Here is a 19,141-nt window from a genome sequence, read left to right as displayed (position 1 = left end):
TCTGGTTGGCGACCAACGGGGGGCGCTGTCGCCCCCGCCTGCGCCTCACAGGTGCTGGTCGTCCCGATCAGATTGGCGACCAGCGGGTGGCGACGTCGGCCCTGCCGGCAGCCTCGCAGGTGCTGGTCGTTGTAATCAATGACACTTAAAAGGACACCTGGCACGATCATCCGGTGCCGATTCATTGTTTGTTTGCTGCTTGGTTGCAGCATGCATCGTGTACGTGTTTGTTTAACCTTGGCGGGCTTTTACTTTTGGTCTTCTTTTGCTACTTTGTAATTTTTCCATTCAGATCATTTTGATGTTTTACATTTTGTTCCTGCTGACTTTATTTTAATACAATTTGTCAAACAACCTCCTGCTCCCTCCTGCCTGCTTTTTGGGATCCGAACCCGCCATCACCACCTCGCAAACCGTGACACTTACGATACTATTTCTATGAACGCAAGGAGAAAATTACATGCGCACAGGGTCGGATATATCGATAGTCCCGGTTATATCGATATTTTTTCGGACTCCCGAGAATATCGATATAACGAGACTTTAAGCGCCTTATACGCTGGAAAATATGGTGCTGAGTGTCTTTAATGTGATGTTTTTTCAATGCAAAAAAATGCATATTTTTTTCAAAATATGTACAGAACACAAACAGTCATTTCTATGTAAAATTTGCTGTTGTCCTGTTTTTGTTGGATTGATTATCATCTAATGTAATTTATGTACTTATATACTTCCACTCATATTGGCTGGCTATTGGTTAAGGGTGTCATCTGCCTCCCGCCTGAAGACAGCTGGAATAGGCTCCAGCGGTTCAGAAGATGAATGAATCAATGAAACAATGAATAAATTATGCAACACACAACTAAGTCAAAAAAACAAAAATTAAAAACATCCAAACTTTTTTAAAATAACACACATTGAATCATATTTACTTTATTTATTTTTAGATCACCTGCCCCATCTGTTCAATGTAAAACCCAAATGTGGCCAATGAGCAAAAAAGAAAGAAACAAAAAGGAAAACAAATCAAAACAATAAAATCCAATAAAATAGGGCCCACTTCTGCTCTTAACGTTTGGGTTATATAATTCATTGGATCAGAGATGCCAAATGAGATCAAGTAAAGGCCTTCAAATAAAATATATACTCACATGAATATACAGCCACACTAATAGTTCAGCAAGTTTCATTCTTGGATTAAAAACAATTTGAATGCGACACATATATTCACACAGTTTAGAATAACGATAAAGTCAAATAGCGACCCCTTAATATAAAAATAGCTTTAAAATCTGCTACTAGTTGTGACAGTGTAGGTTTTCCTCTTCTATCTTCTATAGTCCTCAGCTTTGCCCTCCAATGTGTGACACACACTACTGGGGTGCCCAATTCCCAATAAATTGAATTAAAAGTATCAAATTGGATTGGCATTTTTTTACTGTTTCGTTTCTACACTGAGACTCCAAATACATTGAGAATCCCTTCTCTTCACTGATCTACTAGTCCACAAGGCCCATTCGCCCAATCTGCGTATTTCCTAGTGAAATGCCTTAAACAAAACACGGGCACTCAAAAAAGGGAATGTCGGCCAGGGTTTGTGCAAGCACATAAATATTTAGCAACGGGAACTTTTGCAACTCAGCCTATTAAAACACAGAAATGTGTAACGGGCATGTTTTACACTTGGCATGGGACAGGAGGAGGCAGGATTTAATTGACAGGTTCTTACAATACATGCACTGCCCACAGGCTGTCATTATTTTTCTTCAGCAGACACATAACAGAGGAACATATTTGTCATCATCATAATACAGGCCAATTCCATTCACACGCATATAGAATAGGCAGAATACTGAGACACGCTTCTCTTTTCTTATGTAGGAAACTATTTTGCAGAATGTGAAAGAAAAAAGAATTGAGAAGGCAAACAGAACAAATACGTACAAGCAAACCAAGTGATACGACCCACCTATAAGGACACTTGAAGGATTGTATTGTTTGGATTAACTGAGCACAGTTGCTATGTACTGCTGTGTCTGTTGGTTATAATAACCATCGATAAAATGTGATCAACATAAATAACCCTCTTGCAGCAGTTGTAAAAAGGCCACTGAATGCTTCTGTGTGTGTGTGTGAGATTGATAGAGGGGGAGAGAGAGTAACACACTCAACAGCACAGGTTGGAATCGGTTAAAGTCTTTTCAAACCACCATCCATTGTTTCCATACAAAAACACGGAGTTGCCACCTTTTTGTAAAAAAAGCTTGCTCGTGCTTATTACTCGGATGCATACTCAACAGTGACAGTACAGCTTCCAGTCATGAACCGAATGATGAAGCTGAGAAACAAATCCCAGTTCCGCTAAAGTTGGTATGTTGTGTACAACTTCAATGAACACAGAATATCATGATTTTCAAGCCTTTTTTAAACTATAGTATATTTAACTGACTACACTACAAAGACATATTTAATGCTCAAACAGAATTTAGTGACAATTTAGAGTCACAACAGGAATCAAACCCATAACCTCTGCTGTGTGAGGCAGCCGTTCTAGTCGACCACCATGCCACCTATGATTATTTACTGATTTTGAATTTGAAGTTTGCAACATAAAAAAAGCTGCGACAAGTGCAAATTTACCACTGTGCCACTTTTTTATTAATAACACTCAATTAGCGTTTGGGGCAGTAATTGTTTTAGCTTTGTGGATTGAACTATTTTCCATTCTTGCAAGATTCACAAGTTACGTTGCTCGATGTGCAGAGAGGTCATTGTCATATTTTGTGATTCATAATACAGTAGACACATTCAATGGGAGACAATTGTGGACTAGAATGTGGACTTTCACTTCCGTCCCATCCCGCTGCTCCTGTTCAGAAAGACTACCACTTCTGTTATGTACCCAGGAGGAATTATCTACATGAAAAATGGTTCCACATTCATCCAGTTTTTTTGTCCCTACTCCTGCTCCTCTGAACTTTTTCTCATATCCTGTCATAACCTAATCCCAAAATTAAGCATAACATTGACTCCCATCCTATCAGAATCCAGCAGGATTCCCCGCAAATTGTCATGCTGTAGTGTAGAAGGCATGAAGCCCACTTTAGTAGTCACACACTTTGACGCTAAAGCTACATTGTTGAATCACGTGCAAAAGTTGTTTTGGTATTTTCTTGCGGAAATAAGCACAAAAAAGATGTTGCTTGGACGGCAGCATATTTGTCACTAAATTTGTGTGTATCTTTTGAGTTAAATGGTGCCTTCACAGACGTGCTAGTCATGTGCACTAACACACGACCAATAATATCACAGATATTGGCTTTTATCAATCTGCATGGTCTTATTCCCTTCTGGCCTCGAAGACATGACAATTGATTTCAGACTGAAATTTGAAATCTCTCAGATGAAGTCAGACCTATAGAAGCTGGCACCATCTGTAGGTGTTTTTGATCGATGATTTTTGCTTTATATCTCAGATTTTCAACTTGCACCGAAGGTCACATGAATGCAATGTTGGTTTGTGGCCTTACATGTTCAACATTTCCTTGCCACAAAAAATAAAAAAAGCATGAAAATTATTGACAAAGGTCTAGAGAACATTTGGCTAACAAATAATCCATAATTCATCAGAACATTAAATATATTGTCTGTCGTGAATTCAATTGAATATGCGATAGGTTGGAAAAGATTTGCAAGTCATTGTATAGTGATTTGATGATCATTTTACACAATGTCCCAACTTTGTTGGAATCTGGGTTTTGTAAACGCTACAAGAAAAAGTGCCTCAATCCAGGGTTGGATTTCAAAGGCTCCGACCATCTGTCTTGGCAATAAATGATCATTCGGTCCCAACTTTGACACAGTACCCAAATAACACTACTAACTATACACAGAGTGAGTATTAAGGATGCTTTTGTGCTGTGCAACAAAGGCTTTTAGGATATGACTCAGCAGTTTGGTCAGTTTAACTAATTAAGGCAGAATCAAAACCAAACAAAATAAGTATTCGATTGACCCTGCTTCGTTTACATGTCAATGAACACTTCACATTAAGTTTCAATTTAAAGAACTAAAATGAGGACTCATTCTATGTCATACCTCAACAGAGGATCAGGGTTGTAAACAAAAGGATACTTTTTTTGGAAGATTGAGATGTTTTGGGTTTAAAGCCTCACACATGACTCGCTCCTTCCAAACTCCAACAGGCAGAGACCTGAGGTAATAACCCGCAGTATCTCACAAAGTGAATCTGAATTCGAAAGAGACAGCTACATGAGGTTTCTTCGTGTGATTTTGTTGCGGTCGAATTCAACACGTTAAGTGGTGTATAGAACACACAGTGTGTCACCGTGCCAGATTTTTCTCAACTGCGCCAACTTTTATGAGTTTTTCACTCTTCTCACCCGTGGTGATGCTTTATCATCTGGCTTCACAATTCCATTCGCTGCTCCTGTAGATGAAACAAGTAAACAAAAACAACCAAGTTTGAGTGCAATGCATATAATAATAATAATAATAATAATAATACATTTCATTTATAAGCGCCTTTCAAAACTCAAGGACACTACAGTCACAGGATATTTTTTTCTGCAGGTGTGAGCGCATATATATATATATATATATATATATATAAGACAGCTAACTAGCTAATAGATAGCTAGCGAGAGCATTTGGGATGCATATCTGACAACTTTTGCCAACTTTTTTGATTTTGAACATGACAGCTTTGTAAAATGAGGCAAAAAACACTATAAATGTTGATAAATGTCAAAAATATACCCATATTTCAACTTGTCTATCGTGAAAATATTATGTTTGCTACACGTCTGTGTAAGCTCTCAGTCGTACAGGAGTGGTCCATCGATGAGAAGGTTTCTTCAGCCGTCATCTGTACAAAAGTGAAGGTTTCGGACGTTTCGCCTCCTATCCAAGAGGCTTCGTCAGCGAACTAAAGTCTGACTGGTCGTATCGGCCCCATTTATATATCCCTAATGTCCAGACCTGGTGGCGCCGGACACAGCTATGATAGGTCCCTACTCTCAGGTTGGGGGGGGGCGCGGGACAGTACATTGGGGAGACTCAACAAATTCTCAAAAAAAGACTTTATCAACATCGCAGGGATAATACTAGTGGGCCTCAATCGGCAGTACATTTGCACCTAAAAGCTAGCAACCACTCATTTGACGACAATGAGGTTAAAATCTTAGCGAAAGAACATAGATGGTTTGAAAGGGGGGTGAAAGAGGCGATTCTTATAAAACAACAAAATCCTTCATTAAACCGGTCTGGTGGTGTGAGGTTCAATTTGGATCGTTCATACAATAGCCTGCTCAGGCAAAACAGGTTAGGCAACTTTCGCAATGCTGATGAGGGTCGTTATGCTGATGAGGTGATACCGGGGGGAGTGGGTGCAATAGGCCAATCGTTAGTCAGGAATGTAGGAACAATCAGTGGGGCCACAGGGGGGGGGGGGCCCCGCCCCCCCCCCCCCCAACCTGAGAGTAGGGACCTATCATAGCTGTGTCCGGCGCCACCAGGTCTGGACATTAGGGATATATAAATGGGGCCGATACGACCAGTCAGACTTTAGTTCGCTGACGAAGCCTCTTGGATAGGAGGCGAAACGTCCGAAACCTTCACTTTTGTACAGATGACGGCTGAAGAAACCTTCTATGTTTGCTACAATATAAAGAAAACAAAAAGAGAAATATTTTACAATCAACCAAACATTTCAGTCAAGAAAGCATTTGACAGATACCACTGATAAACTGGGCTGGAGGCTTTCACTTTATATATATATCTACTATATCTCAGTGGGATAGTGGCTTAATTAGAACATCTTTTCACAAGGTGTTATATCATGCAAGTGAATATTTTCCACCTCGAGCGCCTCTACTGGAGGTGGCAAAAAAACATGGCATTCCTACAACAAGGCAAACACATGAATTTTGGAAGATTAGTGAAATCTTGTAACCTTATACAGTAAAATCTCGTTATATCGATATCGGATATATCGATAGTCCCGGTTATATCGATATTTTTTCGGACTCCCTTGAATATCGATATAACGAGACTTTACTGTATATTTTTCTCGAATAGCAAGGATTATTCCAGGGATGCATCTGGGAAATTAAAAAAGGGGGCCAATGGGCCCCCGTGTGTCTGAAAAGGGGGGCAATTTCTAAAATTGATGAGCCCAATTTAACTAGATTGCCGAAGTATCATTGGAGCATGATATTTCTAAATTGCAAATGATTTTTCTAATATGAACAATTTTAATTCAAGTCAAATAATTTTTTTCATACAGAAAATAAACATTTTACATTTTCTTCAGTTCAATCCATCAAATCAAAATTCAATCATCCAACCACAATTGCGCTTTCCGCCAACTGCAGCCCCAACAGGAAATGAACGGCGAAAAAGCGACAGTATGTATTTAGTTTTATCGGCGAGCCATATGCAATCATCAAAAGAGCCACATACGGCTCGCGAGCCATAGGTTCCGAACCCCTGCTCTAAGGCAAGATGACAGACGACCAAAGTTAAAATCTCTGAAGGAAAACAAACAGTTTTCACAGTCTAACTACATTAATTCCTTTAGCGATTTTAATAGAAGTAAGTCATATGTGGCGTAGCTCATCGAGCAATATGCGTCTATGGTAATAGACTTGCGCTGGTGCTGCCGCGGTCGAGTTACAAAGTTGCGTCAGTGGCTGTCAAAATGCATAAATGGCACAAGGGCGCAGCCCAGATGCATCCCTGTTATTCTATGAGAAAAAAATTCTTCTATGAATTTAGACGTGACCTCAGTATGTTCCGTGTCATTTTATTGGACTTGATGCAGAGGCTCAGACCCACTCACCCCTTGTAAGCTCCCTTTTGTGAGGTTTGCTCTTTGGGCTGGCCGTCTTCTTCTTCGACGCCTGGTTCTGGCTGTGTTCTCTCCACTTCTTCAACTGGAAATTGATAAACTTCCACATCATCCAAGCCTGGGTCAGGCAGATGGCTGCCAAGCATGCCATCCTAAAGGGGCATAACAGACACACGTGAACCATTACTTCTGTCTTCTTTTCATTGAATTAACATATTTTCCGGTGTATAAGGCGCACCCCCAATGAATGGTGTATTTTCAAACTTCTTCCATATATTGTATAAGGCAATGAATGAAAAACGTTTTCCAAATACAGTAAAGTCTCGTTATATCGATATTCTCGGGAGTCGGAAAAAATATCGACATAACCGGACTATCGATATATCCGATCCTGCGGCATGTAAATTTTCTCCTTGCGTTCATAGAAATAGTATCGTAAGAAGCAGTAATCTCGATATAACCGATATCGATATAACGAGACTTTACCGTATAATAGATAAACATACAAAAGTTTCCCAAATATAAGGCACACCACATTATAAGGTGCTACAGTAGAGGCTGGGGTTACACACTACTTCTTCTACAGGGGGAAATGGAGTCGTGGCTGCTGACAGTAGTTGCAAGACCTGTTGTGGCTCAATATTACTTCACATATAACGTGCAGCTGTGTATAAGGCTCAGGGTCATCTTTTGAAGAAAATCAAGTCTTTTGGGTGCGCCTTATACATCAGAAAATACAGTAGAACAAATTCAGTGCCCTCCAGGTCTTGAACAAATTCAGTGCCCTCCAGGTCTTGATTTCCTTTGGATAAGATATGAGAAAGTGTCTTTGTTGGTCTACAGAACATAGACCTGACAGATATGAGAAACTAAAAATTTTGAAAAAAATAATTAGAGTTAAGCAGAAAATTGTGCTCAAATGCATGCGAAGAATCTCCATAGGAGTGTTCCAAAATGACAAAACATGAATGTTTGTTAAAACATGTATAGACCACATAAATAGTGCAGGTTTTTCAGATGTACGAAGTACAGGACTTGCCTTATGGTGAGGACATTAAAGTTGCCTTCCGCAAGCGAAAAGCCTTGGTTTTCTGTCCGGGGCAAACCAAAGCCAAATGTGAGGACTGACAGAGTGAGAGTGAGGAGTCGAGCGATGACAAAAAGCAAAGCCCATAGAGTGAAGCTGTAACAAGACAAAAAACAGACAAAACATGGCATTATACAATAGCTAAAGGTATATCATTGCATTATTAGTGGTATGATGGATACCCTTTCTGCTTGTTTTCATCACTGAAGTAAAACAGACGTGATGCATGAAACAGGAGTTCTACCAAGTAGTGAGGGACCAGCAGCACCACACCGAGTCGGTGGAGGCTAGACAAATGAGAGCAAGCATTGAGAAACTTTCAATGGCTCAATCTACAACAGGTTTCATCTAAAAATACAAAAATACATTTTCATAAAAAAAGAGACATTTGGACCCTTGCTTGGATTTAAAGAGTGAGATTTGAAAAAGGCCAGAGTTCACAAAAAAGGAACCGTGGATTCATGCAGCAATAGTGTGTTATAGATTGAAATGAACTCACAGTCCACACTGGTTGACCCGGCCAATTTGCCTTTAGCTTGAAAGATGGTAAATGTGAAACATTGTCACCAGTTTGCCAGGAGCATATTTCTGAATGGACTCCTTCCAGTCAAAAAGCTTTTAACATTCATCATAGAAAACAGCTGCTCAAATATGTGATGCTATCAAACATACACGCAGTTCGCATGTCGACAGGCTGACATGACTGCAGGCAGCCGTTGCGCAATTGGATGGGACTGGTAGTTTGTGTGTCATCGGTGCCTTCACATTAGACCGTAACAAAAACATTTGTGGCATGTTTATGAATAAGAAATGGCATAAGTGTGAGAAACCATCGTCAATATCTCATAATATACCTATACTTAATCTATTTTTTAATTCTCTCGCTATCTCTCTCTTTTGATATAGTCGTTTGTCTATGTATACCCTGTGATTGGCTGGCAACAATTTGTACCCCGCGTACTGCCCATGACTCATCAGCACACCAGATAACCATGTGAAAATAAGCGGCTTAGATAATCAATGGAAGTTCAACTATGATTCAAACCTCAAAATATGCAATTTTGGCCACCCCCTTTTGCTGCTCTTGGTCATCACTGCTGCAGTAAAGAGAGGTGGGCAGAACAGTTGCCCAATTGTATGAGACAGGACACCAGATTCCTTTCAAAAGTTTTGTTAAGGTAGTAAGTGTTCTGAAATTCTGGATCCCTATATTTTGATTTGTGTATTTTGACTTTGAAACATGTCAAAGATGTGTTGCGATGACACCTGGAAACTGTTTTAAAGAAAGACGGAACAGCGGTAATATTCCTCCTTTGTGGTTTATAAAGCAGTGTGTAATCAAGCACAGTTGTTGGTTTATTCAGGTCAAATCGTATTGCGGATGACATTCTTTATGTGTATTCATACTCACTTTAAGATGTAGGCACCAGAGATGTGAACAACATAAAGGCAAATGTAGTAGAGTTGGCGAGGGATGTCCTCCTAGAGACAGATGACAAATCATAAAAGAGTCAGTGATACAAACTCAGTGGAACCATTTTTGAAAACCATTCAAGCCCTTCAGTTTGACCGTTTTCAGTTTTGTTCTTCTGCGTACCCTTTGGTCCATTCACCACATGACATTTTCTTCATATCCTACTCATATTGCAGTGGTACACGTGCCGCCTGAAAGGCTTCTCCAGTTGAGTTCATGACGTGAATGTTTCCATTGTGAGCCACCACTACTGAGCCTTTATTTCTCCAGCACAAGATTTCTGGTACATTAAATGGATGACTTGGAATTATTTTGAATAACCTGTTGGAAATTGCTCTGTTCGTGACTGAGGAGTTTAGATTTTCACCAACACTTGGCTTAACGCGAAGATATGCGATGCTTAAAAACGGAGAGACAATTTTCATGAACTGTTATCATTCCTACAAAGGTCACATGATTTGGAATTAAATACCCCGATAAAATGACAAGTTAGCATCTTAATGTGCATCTTGCATGTTTTGTTTCAAATCCATTGTTGTGGTGTTTCACAAAGATGAGAATCTATATTCCAAGAATGAATATGCGATTTGGGAGATTACTTTATGCATAATCACATTAATTATATGTATTTGTTTGACTATCAGGTAGGAACCAAACTGTGGATTTTGAGAACAATTTCAGACCTATAATTACTGTATACAGTATTTACTTAATCTCTAAGAAACCCCAGTTTGAAAGAAATGCGGCATTGGAAACCTTCTGTGTATGTGTTGCTTAAACCATTTTCCTCACACAATAAAAAATGTACATTAGGTTAATGGAAAATGTCCAACTTAGACTGCTCACATTTAAATGCAAATGAGAATAGCTATGTTTGTCGCATTGTGTCTAAGCTGTGATTGGCTGATGATTACACAGTTCAAGGTGTACCACACCTCTCACTATAAGTCAGTCTGTGCCCTCCACTACACAATTTAAATTATCTTTCTTCCAGGTTATCTAAACATTGACACCCCTCTGCTCCCAGTTGCTGCCAAGATCATATTAACAAACTTCCAATGGATGTGTGGAACTAAATTGTGATTTTTTTCACTAGGTATCGAACACCACGTGAAAGCTCATTTCCCATCTTCTTCCTTTCCTTTCGGCTTTTCCCTTCAGGGGTCGCCACAGCAAATCAGTGTCCTCTATATAACCCGGTCCACTGATCGGGTATGAGATTCAGAGGTTTGATTTGCATATTTGTTTTGTCGATGAGAAGGTTTCTTCAGCCGTCATCTGTACAAAAGTGAAGGTTTCGGACGTTTCGCCTCCTATCCAAGAGGCTTCGTCAGCGAACTAAAGTCTGACTGGTCGTATCGGCCCCATTTATATATCCCTAATGTCCAGACCTGGTGGCGCCGGACACAGCTATGATAGGTCCCTACTCTCAGGTTGGGGGGGGGCGCGGGACCCCCCCCTGTGGCCCCACTGATTGTTCCTACATTCCTGACTAACGATTGGCCTATTACACCCACACCCCCCGGTATCACCTCATCCGCATAACGACCCTCATCAGCATTGCGAAAGTTGCCTAACCTGTTTTGCCTGAGCAGGCTATTGTATGAACGATCCAAATTGAACCTCACACCACCAGACCGGTTTAATGAAGGATTTTGTTGTTTTATAAGAATCGCCTCTTTTACCCCCCTTTCAAACCATCTATGTTCTTTCACTAAGATTTTAACTTCATTGTCGTCAAATGAGTGGTTGCTAGCTTTTAGGTGCAAATGTACTGCCGATTGAGGCCCACTAGTATTATCCCTGCGATGTTGATAAAGTCTTTTTTTGAGAATTTGTTGAGTCTCCCCAATGTACTGCTCTTTACAATTTTCATTCTTACAATGTATGGAATAAACTACATTACTTTGTTTTTCATTTGGTAGCCTATCTTTTGGATGCACTAATTTTTGCCTTAACGTGTTTATCGGTTTGAAATAAGTAGGAATTTTATGTTGCCAAAGGACTCTTTGTAATTTTTCAGAAACTCCTGCAATGTACGGTACTGCTACTCCTCTCCTTTTAGAATCTTGAGAATTATTGGTTTCGTTCGCTATTCTTTCTTTCTGACATTTGTTGAATGACCACTGAGGGTACCCACAGTTAGTGAGTGCTCTCCTGATATGTTTTGACTCCTTTTCTCTACCTTCAGTGCTAGTTGGTATTAGTTTAGCCCTATGCTGGAGGGTTCTGATAACTCCTAGTTTATGTTGTAAAGGGTGGTTAGAGTCAAAAAGTAAGTATTGGTCAGTGTGCGTAGCCTTCCTAAAGACTTCTGTTTTTAGCGCTCTGTCCTCTTTTATAATTACTTTACAATCCAAGAAGGCTAGTTGGTTCTCTTGAATGTCCTCACGAGTAAATTTAATGTTGAAGTCTACAGAGTTGAGATGATCTGTGAAGGATTGAATTTCTTGTTTCTTAATTATGACAAAAGTATCGTCCACATATCTAAACCAGTGTCTAGGTTTTGTCCCTGGGAAGGATGTGAGGGCCTGTTTCTCCATCTCTTCCATGTAAAGATTAGCGACTATGGGTGAAACTGGTGAGCCCATAGCACAACCATGGATTTGTTTATAAAATTTTTTCCCGAAATTGAAAATACGTAGTATTAAGGCAGATTTCTAATAATTGGCAGATGTGATCCGGTTTCAGTTTGGTTCTTTCATGCAGAGAAACATCCGCCAGCAGCCTCGTCCTCACCACTGAGACTGCTGCTGGGGTTGGGACAGATGTAAAGAGAGAAGTCACATCGTATGATGCCAAAGTTTCCTCAGGTTCCAATATGAGGTCTTTGATCCTCCCTACAAACCCTGTGGTGTTCTCTACGTGGTATTCTGTGTTACCAACCAACGGAGCTAAAATAGTTTTTAAATATTTGGCTACATTGTATGTAGAGGAGTCAATGCTACAAACAATGGGTCGGAGGGGGAACCCTTCTTTATGTATTTTTGGCAGGCCATAGATACATGGCGTGGCCTCTCCCGGGTATAATCTAAAATACATCTGTTTGTCTATATGTTTTCCTTTCTCTAGCTTTTGGAGACAGTCAATCATTTCTTTCTTGTATCTATTGGAAGGGTCCCTTTTTAGTTGCTCATACGTGTTAGAATCACTGATTAACCTATTTATTTTGTCTTCATAATCCAATGTGTTGAGCAGCACTGTGCATCTGCCCTTGTCTGCTGGCAAAATAGTAATATTTTTGTCTTTTTGTAGAGTAGTTAACACCTTTCTCTCTTCTAATGTTATGTTGGACGGAGGAAGTTTGGCACTACTGAGAAGAGCTGATATTTTAATGCGTAGATCATCTGCCTCTGCATACGAAAGTTTGTTATTTTTAATAGCCGATTCAGTAGCTGTGATATAATCTATTGTAGGTATAGTTTTAGGAGTCACTGAGAAATTTAAACCTTTGGTAAGTACCGCCTTTTCTGTCTCTGAGAGATCTCTGTCTGACAAATTTTTGATCCAATTCTCCCTTACAAACTGTTCATACCTAATTTTACGCGTGTTTACCAGTAGCTGAGATTGTTTCAGTAAAAGTAATTTTTGAAATTTACCCTTTTGTCTCTCTTTGGTTTTGCTGTGGTGCCTCATATAACCGGATTTAGTAAATTCACACACTTCCTGATAGATTTTGTGGGTAAGATTAGTTTGTAATCGCTGATAATAAGTTTCTATTTCTGACTGTTTGTTTTTTATCTCTATGTTAAGTCTCCTAATTCGCAAATTTAGAATTTTCCTAGTATAATTTTGTTGCATTTTATCGGCTAAGTATCCGGGTTCCAGGGGTGCTTGCTTCAAGCATTTAGGAATTAACCTCAGTGGTCATTCAACAAATGTCAGAAAGAAAGAATAGCGAACGAAACCAATAATTCTCAAGATTCTAAAAGGAGAGGAGTAGCAGTACCGTACATTGCAGGAGTTTCTGAAAAATTACAAAGAGTCCTTTGGCAACATAAAATTCCTACTTATTTCAAACCGATAAACACGTTAAGGCTAAAATTAGTGCATCCAAAAGATAGGCTACCAAATGAAAAACAAAGTAATGTAGTTTATTCCATACATTGTAAGAATGAAAATTGTAAAGAGCAGTACATTGGGGAGACTCAACAAATTATCAAAAAAAGACTTTATCAACATCGCAGGGATAATACTAGTGGGCCTCAATCGGCAGTACATTTGCACCTAAAAGCTAGCAAACACTCATTTGACGACAATGAGGTTAAAATCTTAGCGAAAGAACATAGATGGTTTGAAAGGGGGCTAAAAGAGGCGATTCTTATAAAACAACAAAATCCTTCATTAAACCGGTCTGGTGGTGTGAGGTTCAATTTGGATCGTTCATACAATAGCCTGCTCAGGCAAAACAGGTTAGGCAACTTTCGCAATGCTGATGAGGGTCGTTATGCTGATGAGGTGATACCGGGGGGTGTGGGTGTAATAGGCCAATCGTTAGTCAGGAATGTAGGAACAATCAGTGGGGCCACAGGGGGGGGTCCCGCGCCCCCCCCCCCCCCCCCCCAACCTGAGAGTAGGGACCTATCATAGCTGTGTCCGGCGCCACCAGGTCTGGACATTAGGGATATATAAATGGGGCCGATACGACCAGTCAGACTTTAGTTCGCAGACGAAGCCTCTTGGATAGGAGGCGAAACGTCCGAAACCTTCACTTTTGTACAGATGACGGCTGAAGAAACCTTCTCATCGATGGACCACTCCTGTACGACTGAGAGCTTACACAGACATATTTGTTTTGGCAAATATTTTACGTCGGATGCCCTTCCTGACACAGCCCTCTGTATTTGTCCGGGCTTGGGACCGGCACAATAAGACACTGGCTTGTGTCCCTTGTGACTAGATTGAAAGCTCATCTCCAATAATAAATATTAAAAAAATGTGTTGCAAGCACATTATCGTGGTGTTTACAGGTGCACGCCACCTTCAAACTGAAACACAATAATTTTACCATATGCTACAAAACAGAGTTTTTACAAATGAACCTTACCTTGCGTACTTTTTGAAAGTATAACTCGGGAAGTGCATGGAGCCAATAGGCAATTTGGCAAATGTAGAAAAACTTGACCTGGAAACTGAGCAGAGCATATATTGTGCACACATTGTTCAACCTGGGTAACAACCCAGTTCATTCTTACAATACATATTTTTAAAGACACATTGTGACAAAAAAGGAAATATTTACATACACCATGTGAGTGTGTGGGTACCCTTCCCATAAGAAAGTGGGATTTTTTGCAAAGTCCTCCTATCAATAACAAAAGATGGAAAGAAAAAGCGATTATATGAAGGTAAAGCGTGACCAAATAAAGAGATGTGTTTTTACCCCTGTCAAAATGCTGCAGCCCCAAATGAAGGAGAACAGGTAAAATGCTGCCAATTGCCCTGATTCATTGAACTTGCTGTGTTTGGTCTTTGATAGATGCAACCTTCTGTTCATTTTCTGAAACAAAACAAGACCAACGTATTACAAGAGGATATGATGCATGCAAATGAGGGTGTTACAAGAGGCAAAGTATAATTGCAGAGCCTTGTATAGCAGTACTCACATCAAGAATATACTCTTGTATCAGGGCATGAAGTATGACAACAATTAGAAGATAAAAAAAAACAGTGGCCACATCTTTTGGACCATAATGGTAAAGGTTCACCGGATCATTCTTTTCATCTGAAAAGAAAAACAGACAAACAGAAATAAATGAGCCTGCTGAAACTGAACTCTGAGACAAGATGATCACCTGACATCAAGCCTACCACTTACCAATAACGTGTGTGACGTTGTACTGGACTGTGATGAACATGATGGCAAACTTTGCTGTGACCTGCAATGCAAAGAAATGTTAAAGGTCTAACTCAGCAGCTTGCTTGCAGATTATGTCGAATGTGTGATGTGACACAAATATTTGAGAATCACTTTTCATTCTGCAGCCTGTTTGTAAACTAAGTGCAAATAAATTCTCTACTCAAATAATATATCAAACAAAAATACACGAGAAAAAGAGTGAGGAGCAAGTAAAATTTACGTGGAACTAAAAATGTTTTAAGGGATATCAAGGTAATTTTGTGTGGCTTCAAACACCATATTGACAAGAAAAGCAACACCTATCTATACATTCTGTACCGCTTAGAAATATAGATTTTTATATTATTAAATGTCATTGAGAGCGGCAGCCTTTTTCAGCTCCTTGAGGGCAAAAGGAAGACGACACCTTGAGTAGTCTGAAACCACAGTTGTTGGTCTATGTTTATCCCTTAGTGTGTGTGCGTGTGTGCGTGCGTGCGTGTGCATCCATGTCAGGGTGTATCCCGTCTCCATCATGCGTGCTACCCTTGTGAGGATAAACCGCTGAAAAAAAGGATGGATGGATTAAATAAATGTTAACTCCTATAAGTACCTGGGTGTTCTTCTCAACAACAAATTTGAATGGTCTAACAACAAGGACACTCTGATCAGGTTTTCTTGCTCAGAAAACTCGTCTTTTGGAGTTGAGAGGTCACCGCTGAGGCCATCATAGATGATGTGGCCTCAGCCATTAATTAAGGCATAGTCTGTTAGTCTATGAGAGACAGACAGAGTGAGAAAGAGAGATGGAGATATTGGACCAACCTGTCAGGAGAGCCAGCTCTGTGCTGGACTGCTCCATGGACACTCTGGAAGAGGTGGGGATAGGGGGCTATTAGCTAGGGTAACAGCTACAATGACTGACCCTACAACAGGGGTCTCAAACTCCGGTCCTCGAGTGCAATAATCCTACATGTTTTCCAAGTCTCCCTGTTGCAACAACACACCTGTTGCAACACATCCTCAGGTGCGTTGAAACAGGGAGACTTGGAAAACATGTAGGAATTCAGCCCTCAAGGACCGGAGTTTGAGACCCCTGCCTACAACCTCCTCCTGGCAACCCTGACAGCACTGGGCAGCTTCTTCAGTCAGAGACTGATACACCTGCGCTGCAAGAAGGAGAGGGCCACTCATTCCTGCCGACTGATGTGATGCTCTTGAAAGGATGCTCCTGAGAAACTGGACTCACCTCCACTCACGCATTTTTAAGATTCTTATATTTATATGTATGTATGTAATACTATATGTAATATTTTAAAAATAATATATTTAATATTTTATATGTACTGTATTTATATGTTTTTATTCTTTCTGAAGTTTGCTGCTGTAAATTGGAAATTTACAGCAGATACATTATTTAAAAATGTTTTATTATATTGCATGAGCAGTAAGAAAATAGCATATGTACCGTAACTTTTATGCTGTGTGCACGTTGTCAGTGTGGTATTGCATAATTGCATTTATTGGACTACATTTAAAAATGATAAAGTAACACTTCATGCGACGTTCAGGCTCTAGAGGCCCCGCAAAAAAAAAATCCATGTGCTGTCATACCAGCTAACGGACACGCACAGATGCTAGGCGGCTAATAAGCACAACTGCGTCCTTACAGCACAGTACCTCAAACATCAGGCCCAGCAGAATGATCATGGCCAAGCACGACACCACGTCGGCGTGGTTCTGGATCACAAACTCGTGGCTGAGCACCGGTGGGCTCTTGTTCTTCTTGCGGAAACCCATAGCTCACAGGCGAGTCTCTCAGCCTCCTCCCGCTTCGGGATACCGCGACCCAACCGATACTAGCCTGCGAGTTCAGCCGATGGATTTTTGCCTCCCTTCTCTTTAGGGTCGATGTCTCCCCAGGAGTCCAGCGGTCCACTGTTCATTAGTTAAGTCTTCCGAAACAATGCAAAAAACAAACATTAACCAAAGTGCAATTCACTCCCATGAAATAAGAACAACGTGGTCACGCCAGATGATGAGGAGCCCTTCCTGAGCAGCCCATTCATGTACCGCCCTGTTATTGACGTAGGTGAACCCACTCCAAACAACCCGTGTTGCTTTAAAAAAAACTAAGCAGCACATGACTACCGGATATCTTGGATTAATATATAAAGATTCTTGCAGGTTAGTTGGGTTTTATTTCATGGTTTGGTGTTGCTTACCACGTGCAAATGTCACGACTGCAAATGTATCAATGTATCAACGTGTCAATGTATTTGCCCTATCAAATGTCCTCACCAGTCAAATACAATTTATTCTGACTCTGACTAACACGTAACCTAAATTATCGCGAAAATCAAGAACTGCATCAGAAACCATTAAACTGAATTATATCAATTTAAAACGAAACATATCGCTTTGTTTCACATTTGGATTAATTTCATAAATAATGGGGATGACTGACCTGGTCAGTATTTAAGTGTACTTTTTTTTCGAAAACAAATGGATGTACAAGCTCTAAAAACGATCCCTCGATGCAACGCCGTGGCCCCGGCAGCTGGGGGTGCTGTTGATGCGTCAAACATTGAATTCTACCACCACCGAGAAAGCAAACGCCATCTCGTTTACCTGTTGCTACTGTATTTTCACGTGTGTGCGTATTTTCACCGTTGTTGGTTTGCCGATTCTGAATATCTCTTGGTTTTTCCAAAAAAGCCAACGAAGCCTAAAAAGCAGAAACGTGCAATTCAATGTGTATGACCGAATCCTGGATATCAGGTAGACGGCGCAGAGGCGGATACCACACAGGTACTTATTTTAATACTTTTTGTAACTTGAACTGGTTGTGTGGTATTGTGGTATCTACTACCATGCATTTTAAATGTTAGGCTTTACGATGAAATGTACCGTAGCTTGATTTTACCTCGACTAACATTGTCCTTGTTTTGGTTGGTAGGTGTCAGTGTGTGACCGACCACAGAAAGCGACTCCGCCTCAACTGCTGCTCTCTTTCTCTGTAAGTCGATTATGATTTATTTTACTTTAAATAATCAATGACAGCTTCACGCTTTTTCGTATTGGGATAATCGGGATGTGGTGTGCCTATCTAATTCAAGTCGGTACATCGTGATATTTATAAATCTCGGATTTGAGGCCATGTGAGCCATTTACTTCTCTTGCTACTTCGAATTTGTGGTTTTGATTTATTCTTTCAGCTCGGTCACGTATTTGTTATTGGATTGGATTGGATTGGATATGCCTTTATTAGTCTCACAGTGGAGAAATTTACATTTCACAGCAGCAAAGTGAAGTGATGAGTATCTATTCCAAACACGCCTTTTGCCCATGAAGAACATTCACTGAAACAAACCGAATGTTTCTTATTCGTAGGCTACCTAATATTTAACCATTCATTAATTTCCCAAGCCGCTTACACCTCATGAGGGTTGGTAGGGGGATTTGTCCTGGAAACTGTCTTCGGTCACAAGGTGGGTGACATCTTGAACTGGTTGCCAACAAATGGCAGAGCACACAGAAACAACCATTTGCACTCACACTAAGGGGTAATTTGGGCTGTTCAAATACTCGAATACTGGGCCGCGTTGCCTATGTTACTTACTATTGAATAAAAACATATTTATACGAATGTTAGTCAAAGGCAGTGATCTTCCGTCATTGTCAAAACATTTTGCACGGTACCACGCATTATCTGATTATAGTTACACAATTTAACTTTATTTTTCATTTTATGACAATGACAAGTACTTAACAAATCAATTAATCTGATTCAAAATAAATTATTGTGGCTACACAATGCTTTTGTGGCTGCACAATGTTTTCTTAATCCACATTTTCTTCATATAATGC

General features: G+C 40.2%; 2 protein-coding genes across 4 annotated transcripts in view; one reads left to right on the top strand and one right to left on the bottom strand.

Moving 5' to 3' along the window:
* Positions 1–917: 917 nt before the first annotated feature.
* LOC148903015 (translocating chain-associated membrane protein 1-like 1) lies at positions 918–17,354 on the bottom strand. Of its 3 annotated transcripts, none has more exons than XM_088994882.1 (12): positions 16,952–17,354; positions 15,251–15,311; positions 15,039–15,157; positions 14,816–14,932; positions 14,679–14,737; positions 14,480–14,564; positions 9,370–9,440; positions 8,141–8,245; positions 7,911–8,054; positions 6,863–7,023; positions 4,404–4,450; positions 918–4,249 (listed from the first exon to the last, which is right to left on the bottom strand). In XM_088994882.1, the coding sequence occupies exons 1-12, from the start codon at positions 17,069–17,071 to the stop codon at positions 4,172–4,174; spliced, it is 1,167 nt and encodes a 388-aa protein (XP_088851008.1). In that variant the 5' UTR covers positions 17,072–17,354; the 3' UTR covers positions 918–4,171. The 3 variants fall into 3 exon arrangements, with proteins under 3 accessions (XP_088851008.1, XP_088851015.1, XP_088851024.1); XM_088994889.1 differs by having other exon boundaries at positions 918–4,213; XM_088994898.1 differs by having other exon boundaries at positions 918–4,450.
* A 518-nt stretch (positions 17,355–17,872) lies between these two features.
* The window catches only part of LOC148903014 (MYND-type zinc finger-containing chromatin reader ZMYND8-like), a 29,117-nt gene continuing 27,848 nt past the window's right edge, over positions 17,873–19,141 (top strand). Inside the window, exons 1-2 of the mRNA XM_088994855.1 lie at positions 17,873–18,082; positions 18,231–18,290. The gene's annotated coding sequence lies outside the window, so the exon portion shown is untranslated. The remainder of the gene's footprint in view (positions 18,083–18,230; positions 18,291–19,141) is intronic.

Source organism: Hippocampus bargibanti, linkage group LG01, assembly GCF_051943395.1.
Source record: "Hippocampus bargibanti isolate YZ-2025 linkage group LG01, ASM5194339v1, whole genome shotgun sequence".
Lineage (NCBI taxonomy): Eukaryota > Metazoa > Chordata > Actinopteri > Syngnathiformes > Syngnathidae > Hippocampus > Hippocampus bargibanti.
The sequence above is the reverse complement of the archived record's forward strand: the minus strand, read 5'-3'. Positions and strand labels throughout refer to the sequence as shown.